At 39.5% G+C, this 7,595-nt stretch overlaps 2 protein-coding genes across 2 annotated transcripts in view; both read left to right on the top strand.

Annotated features, from left to right (window-relative positions):
- Positions 1 to 174: 174 nt before the first annotated feature.
- Positions 175 to 4,887, top strand: LOC144644459 (uncharacterized). Its single transcript, XM_078503955.1, has 2 exons — positions 175 to 619; positions 1,989 to 4,887. Exons 1-2 carry the CDS (start codon positions 520 to 522, stop codon positions 3,065 to 3,067), a joined length of 1,179 nt encoding a protein of 392 aa, XP_078360081.1. The 5' UTR covers positions 175 to 519; the 3' UTR covers positions 3,068 to 4,887.
- A 1,279-nt stretch (positions 4,888 to 6,166) lies between these two features.
- Positions 6,167 to 7,595, top strand: part of LOC144644465 (uncharacterized) — a 53,443-nt gene continuing 52,014 nt past the window's right edge. The window contains exon 1 of the mRNA XM_078503960.1: positions 6,167 to 6,292. The gene's annotated coding sequence lies outside the window, so the exon portion shown is untranslated. The remainder of the gene's footprint in view (positions 6,293 to 7,595) is intronic.

Raw genomic sequence — 7,595 nt, 5'->3', positions numbered from 1 at the left:
TTTTCACTGCGTTTTGCTCTCACGCGTCGAGTAATTCGCGCCTGCTCTCTAGAAAGAAAAAAAAAACTACCCACCTGACCATTCCTTCCCACCTAACCACCCCCGGGCTGACATTGGCCAAACTACGAAAGGGTCTGTGACTGGAATTGAATTTCTTTTGAAGTTAATTTTTTGCAGACTGTTTTTTAATTTTCTATATAGTCTCCTATACGGATAAAAAACGAAGAAGCTATGGGTTAAAATAGGTGCTCTATAAAATAAGATTTCAGCAAAATTTTAAAAACACTGAAAATAAGCTACAAATCATTTCCTGTCTAAATATGATTTGTTTTCGAATTCAAGGGGATTTTCCCGGGGACTTTCCTCACAGCGGCGAAAACAAAGATTTCCGAGACAACTTAAAACCGAAACAGGAAGTGTTTCCGGCTTTGCTAAACATTTCAGAGGACGCCATTACCTGACATCTTGAGATTTCTGGTTCAAGTCTCTGTATCTAGGCAAGGGTTTAGACTAATAACAATGTCGCAATTTCTGTACACGTTGTTGTGGTTAATCATTGGACTCGTAGTTGTGGCGCTGATCGCATTTTACGTGGTAAGAATTCAGATCTTCGGCGAAGGTAAGTGAACCTCAAAATAAGATATTACTATTCAACAATTTGCTTGTATAGAGAATGAAAGTGGGGGAAATCTTGTTGCTAGGAACGAAAGTAGGTGATCGACATATTTACGCAAGTTTAAAATATGTATTTACAGATACTCGAATGTTAATACCCAGGTTAATACAAACCATGGCCCGCTTTTCAAAGCATTCCTTTGTGTGGCACAAAACACATCCAATTACAAAGCACATCACTTTTAAGCCGGTGCAAAGAAACAGCAACAACATTTTTTAGGTTTTTTGGCCTCAGCGTTACATGGTTGAACAGGAGACGAATTATCTATTATTGTTTTTGATTGCTCGGTATATTACACGCGTAAATGATCATATGGCGCTACGGAGACCTCAAAGGTCAGTCTCAGCGCATGCTGATAATTTTATTCATCGAGCCGCAAAATATGCAATTTTTATAATGTACTTTTAACCAAAAAATTGCATACGCTTAAGGCCGGTTATTCCTCGGCATTTTAAAACATTAAATGGTTATTTTTATCAGAAGATCATGGAATTTTCTCAGATTCTATGAATGAAGAGTGAAGAATTTTATGATAAACCTTGTGTGACTGTGTTGGGCAGCAGTTCTAGAAATTTCTAAGGGAAGCGATCCCACTACATTTTACAACTTGCACAGAAACTTGGTTTACTTTGCTGGCAAAATATTCTCATAAGTTTATTGTGGTATCGAATTTTCTTGATGATTTCTTCTGGCACGATACTTTCGTTTTCGTTATAAAGGAACTTTCCCAATGCAATTACAGTCCACGTTGCATACATCAAAATTCCAAATGGCACCGTCACTTTCTGTCAGATGTCTTTATTTGGTCTTGTTTTCATTGTAACAAGTCTCTTGTAGGAAAAAACAGACAAAATAAAGGAATCTGTGAAAATTGCAATTTTTGGCAAAACGGCTTGAAATCATGATATAATTTTAAGTTATTTTAATACTTACATAACATCAGCAAAAACATGGTCTAGCTATTAGAAGGGGAGTAAAACCTTTTCAGCGCATTTTTTTAGCTTGAGTTTCGATAAGTACTCTGCACGACTTTTTAGTAATGCTTTTTATGAGTGCAAGCTCTGCAGGACGTTTTTATAACAGAAAAAATACAACATTATGCGCCAGTTTGCTCTCATAAATGATTTTGGCTGATTGGTTTGATGTTTGCACGAATTGTTTAGGCCCGAATTGCCCTCCCACCCCACCCCCACCCCCCACCCCCACGCCATATGCCCTGATAAAGAAAAGTTGTTTTGTATACCATTAACTCAGCACTGAGCTAAGATTTGTATTTGTCATTTGGCCGTAAACAAATATTTTTGTGTCTTAGATATAAATACGGAGGAAGAGGATGATGTGTGTCAAGCCGAAATGGAACAAATGGTGCAAGAAGTCAATGCCGTTGCAGAGCATGTCGAGGGAATGAACGTTGCTGTAGAAAATGCCATTAAGAATCTCCGTAACTCTGCTGATTATCTCGACCAGGTGTGGAAGGACTGCAAGTTGGCCTCCGCTTGTGGAAGCAGCGCCGGAATATTAGGCGGCTTGTTGACAGTCGGAGGAGGAGTTGCTACAATCATGACGGCTGGTGCAGCTGCCCCTTTGTTAATAGCAGGGACAGCATTTTCAGCGGCTGGAGCTTGCACAAACCTTGGCACGAATTTTATCGAAGCCTGCACCAATAGCTCTCTTATCCAGGCGGCGGATGGTGCCGTGGAAAATGCTAACCGTGCGATAAACAACGTAAGGGAGAAAATTCGCCTGCTGAAAAATGGCAAAAGTCAACTCCGATTGGTGTTTGTCGCCGGTCTTGCTTCCAGAATGCTTGGTGCAAACCATTTAGCAGTTCTCTTCATAACGAGTCTTCTTCGTCCTGATCTTCTTGCTAAAACTCTTTCTACAGCTGGAACCAAAGCCGTATCTGAATTAGCTTTGAGACTTGGTGTGACAGAGGTAGCAACCGCAGCGACTACAGGCCTCGTTGAGACCGCATCCAGAGAAGCCGTCAGCGTTGGCGTGAACGCAGGAGCTAGAACAAGTGCCAGAAAAGTTGGAAAGACTGGAGCTTTGGTTGCTAGAAAGGTAGGCAAAAGGATAGCAGCCAAAGCCTCTGGAAAAGCTGGAACAAAGGCCGGAGCTAAAGTTCTCAGCAAAGCTGGTCCTAAGACAGCGTCTAATGCTAGTAACGCAGCCATGAAAGAAGGATCTAATGCAGTTGGAAAGGTTGGAACAAAAGTCGGAGCCAAGTCTGCAGGTAGTTTGATTATTGGTGTTAGTGCAGCGTTCCTGGTTTTAGACGCCATGGAGCTGACCTTCACTGTAAGAGATATCATCAACAACGAAGGTTCAGATGCGGCCCGATGCCTCAGAGATAGAGCAGATGAGCTGGAAGCAATTCTGCATGTGTGACTCGTAATTATAATAAACAAAGCTGTTACTTACTCGCTTATTTATTTTACTGATTGTGTTGCATTGTGAGGTTTTGTAAATGTAAATGCATGATTATAGTAGTCATATACAAATACTTTTCAGGCATACAATTCAAACCATGGGCGAAATTAAAGGGAGGCGAGAGTGCGAGGTTTTAAAATGTAACCAAACGTCTTTCGTGAGTTTGTTTTGGGCATGGGGTAGGGTTCCTGCCTCGCCAAAGTATTTTCGACCCCCCTTTCTGAATTTTTCTAGATTCGCCTCTGCAAACAGAGATTTCAGTTCCTTATGATTCAGTTAATCGTAGCAATGTCTATGCCCCATGCAGTTACTGAGGCATTTGATCATATTTTAGTCCTGTGAGGGCGTCATCTGTAATTATAAAACCACGGGGAGACCAAAGGGTATTTAAAACCCTGGTGTTTTGGCCTTGTAGTAACATCGGAGTCAAACACGGACTCGTGTGAGGACCTCTGTGGCAAAAACGACGAATTTTTAAGGAACTTCTCATCCAGCAATGGGTATAAAATGCAAAGTTCAATAGCTAAAAGTTCCACCCAGACGTAAATTGGTACCCGCGGTGAACCTGTTAGGGTTGCCCGGCAAAATAATGGACTACCTGCGCAATGGACTAACATCCCATCCGGGGTTTGGTAATAATCCCAGCCCCTTATGCCACAGAGACCAGAGTTAAGCGCCGGCAGTGATGAGCAACCTGACTTTTCCGACGTGAACCTTACAGGGGTTGTCCGGAGGGTATGGGAACTTTTGAAATTGTCTGATACACACATGGAGTTATTTTTTCTTTTTTTCGCTACGCATTGTCGCCATAATCTTAAACTATGAATCTAAAAAACCCTGAATTCCCGCGCAATTGAAGTAAACAGCATTATACGTAGCTTGTAACTTTGAAATTTGCAAAATCAAAATTTTATAATAATTTTTAAATACTGTTGTACACCCTTGCCCTATATAGATCTGGCTAGAAAGAAATAATATGAATATTATCCCAATATGAAAAGCGTTAGTAAAACTCAGAATAAGTAACCAATAACTTCGGATTGAAACAGACAGATGTGACAAGATCTTTTGATGTGCCAGACATGGTACTGTTTGTGGCCTTAATGTTAAAAATGGAATTCATTTTTTATTTCACTATCAAATATATTCAACAATTACAGACGAATTTTTCAGTAAAATAGACAATAGAATCACGAATTCGAAGCACTGGAATTACCAATTTCAATATTAATTATGAATCACACTGATTATTATGTTAACATGCAGTTAGTGCAGTTCATATTGTCCTGTATAAATTTACGAGATAATTTATTGTCGAACGCTTCACTATTGATTGTTATTTGTGTTTATTTGTATGGCATTTTTTCATTATCTTAAGCTTTTGCAATGCTGTAACGTTTTATAGCCAAATAAAGCTAAATTGTTGTTGTTGCTGTTACTTTGTCAGCCGTCTTGAGGAGCATAGCCATCTGCTAAATACCCAAGTAGGTGTGCGAAATACCTATGTAGGCTCTGGCTAAAGCATCAAACGTTATCGTCGATCGGAGCAAAAGTAAGCTCTGAAGTTAGCTCGGCTTTTCCAGATTTGCTATGGCGGTTTATCTACTTTTATCAACTTCTTGTTCACAGTCCGATTAAGTTTTATTTTATCGAGTTTATTTAAGTACAAATCATAAGTAGTGTTAAATCCAAACAGAACTACCCTACCCCAAAACCCGTCACTCATAATCACATCAGTAGTTAGGGTGGGTTATTTCTTTCCGTGTTTTCAAGTTTTGCGAACGGTATCTGAATATTCAGTTCAAGTCCGAGTCCAGTGGGCTCTTGATCTGAACAGATTTGTCTGCGGGACATTTCTTCTTGTCCTTTACATTGAATTTCGGTTCAAAGTACACAGCGGTCGAGACGGGATTCACATTGTTAAATTTGAATGCATATCTGCATATCTGCATGGAAGTTTTTTAATTTTTGAATTCACCGATCATTTGTGCTGGCTATAAGTGTACTGATGTTAAGTTTTATTATCCTAGCTTCCGTGTAATACTTATAAGACATGGATTGCTCCTGAAAGCAGTCCCTTCGCTCTACTCTTTTAATTTTTGCATCTACTCTTTACATCTACTCTTTACTCTTATACATGAAAAAATTACATTAAATATTCATAAAAAAGAGTGCGCTTTGCGCAAAAACAGTGAGTAGATCTAAATGAATAGTCGCTTCTCTATTTCGAGACAACAAAACAAAAAAACCTGACAAAATGTTTCGAATGTTATGTTCATGTCAGTTGTTCTACCGAAAGATACCGAAGTTCAGTTTCAGAAACGTTTCCTTGGTTCTAATAGTGCTGCAGGTAATTACTGAGGGGATTTCCTGTACGAAGATGTGCCTCATAAGCCTCCAGCCAAATCAAACCTTTCATGGTGACTTGATAAAACGTGTTGTCGTCAGTCCACTCTGCTGGCTTGTAATGGCAAATCTGCGTGCAGCCATCTTTACTTTGCCAAGTGTGGTCGTCATCGTTGGGTAAATCCATCACGATCCCTCTGCCTTTTCGGAAGCAGTAGGCAGGGTTGCTGATCACCATTTGAGGGCAGGAATTAGGATAGTCACCAGGGATGTAAATCCTCAAGGTGTACTCTCTGTTGTTGGTGCATGTTACTCTAATTTCGACTTTAGTGTTACCAGTTGGGTCGATCCAAGTCACACGGTTTCGAAAATAGCGTTCAAGCAAATCTTTCTCGAATGCAAGCCTCTTTTGTTGAGATGCTGACCAAGGTATGATGAAAGTGCGTTTGTCAAGGCTTCAAGAAAGTACAAAGATTGGTAAAATATTTGAGTTTTTAAACTGTTTTTCAGTTTCTGTGATTTCAAAGATCTTTCGCTACCCCACATTCTATAGCATTTCACCTGTTCATACACGACAACAGAGACATCACTGAATATTAATAAGCGTTTCCGAGAATTTTCGATTCTAGGAAATAAGTTAAGAATAAATTTACAAGAACCTTGACCAGCGAACACCTGTCTTTAATGAACAAATTACAAACTGAGATGAAAACCAATTTCAGGCCGGAACTCGACTATAGGCGAAAGTGGCGAATGAAGCCTAACCAGACCACGTGTGTGCAACACTGAAGAAACAGAAGAAATATCGAAAGCTAACGCAAGCCGATCAGTGTTAGGGTGAGTTTATTGCTCATTTTTACTCGAATACTCTATGAAAGAGTAGCGACAAAAGCAAAATGTAATTTCAGGATAAAAGGTTATTTGCTGTGTGTTTTCTTTTAAGCAGAAGTGTACTACTTTTATTTTTAACCTGCATTGTTTATACTTCGTTCACACTAGGCTGAAATATGTTTAGTTTGATCACGAATTAAACATGTCTTACTGCGAAAAGTGTTCACATCAGGCGGTGCACAGCACGAATCATGATCAAAACAAGTAAATCCATCTCTGCCCCACGAGGCCGTTTCGATCTAGATCAGGCGAATTAACCGCGTTATTAAAAAGGTTGCGGTCAACAGCGAAGGGAAAGCGAGTTTTCATAGGCTTTGTCAATAAATTTAACAGCAATTCAAAGCTTTATTTTTTTGGTTTTAGTCTAATTTTAAAGATTTTGATTTGAGTGCGGTAAGATCGCATACATTATAGAACTATATATGCGTGTTTCGTCTAGACAATGCATAACAATATGTTCTTATGTAATGTACAAAACATCGACGGACGGAGAAAAATCACGAGACTCACGTTTGAAAGAGCAGGCTACTATAAAGATGATTGTGATGCGCGGATCAGATTAATTTCCATGCGCACCGCAAATATCAGACCGCTTTCGTCGCTGTTATCAAATCAGGTATTCCTCGTGCCTTAAGGAAAAGAGTTACAGCAAGAAGTCATGGCCACTAGACGAAACATATCAAACCATTAAACATGGCAGCGAAAACCAAATGCTTTAATTGTTATTATTGATTTCAGACAGTTACATGTTTCAAAGCAACTCTTCACAGCACAGGTAACCAAAGCGTACTATAAGAGATTGTATGGATTTGAAATAAAGTTGAGAAAAATGTCTTATTATCATTGAAAAGCTTTAATAAAACTTAAAACCTTACCTGGTGTCACGTTTTTGTCTTTAGAGTGCTCTAGAAAGCCATACGCTCGATTTTTGTCTTAACCGTCTGTTGCGTACTGTTGCTTAGTCTTTCTTTTAGTATCTGGAGCATCAGCGGGTGCCAAGGCTGCTGGGGGAGCGATCATTGGAGTGAGTGCTGTGTTTTTGGTATGGGATGCTGTTGATCTGGGTTTTAACATCAGAGATTTAGTCGAAAACAAGGGATGCGAAGCAGCGAAATGTTTGAGAGAAAAGGCAAAGCAGCTGGAATCATCGCTTGACGAAACAATCATCAGCAAGATAAATAATGAAAGTGTTTCTGACAATAACTGAACTTGGTTTGTCCCAGCTGTGGATTATCATACTGAAAAGGTC

Source organism: Oculina patagonica, chromosome 2 (genome assembly GCF_052425735.1).
Source record: "Oculina patagonica isolate OP01 chromosome 2, crgOcupat, whole genome shotgun sequence".
Taxonomy (NCBI): Eukaryota; Metazoa; Cnidaria; class Anthozoa; order Scleractinia; family Oculinidae; genus Oculina; species Oculina patagonica.
This window is presented reverse-complemented; position numbering and strand designations above follow the sequence as displayed.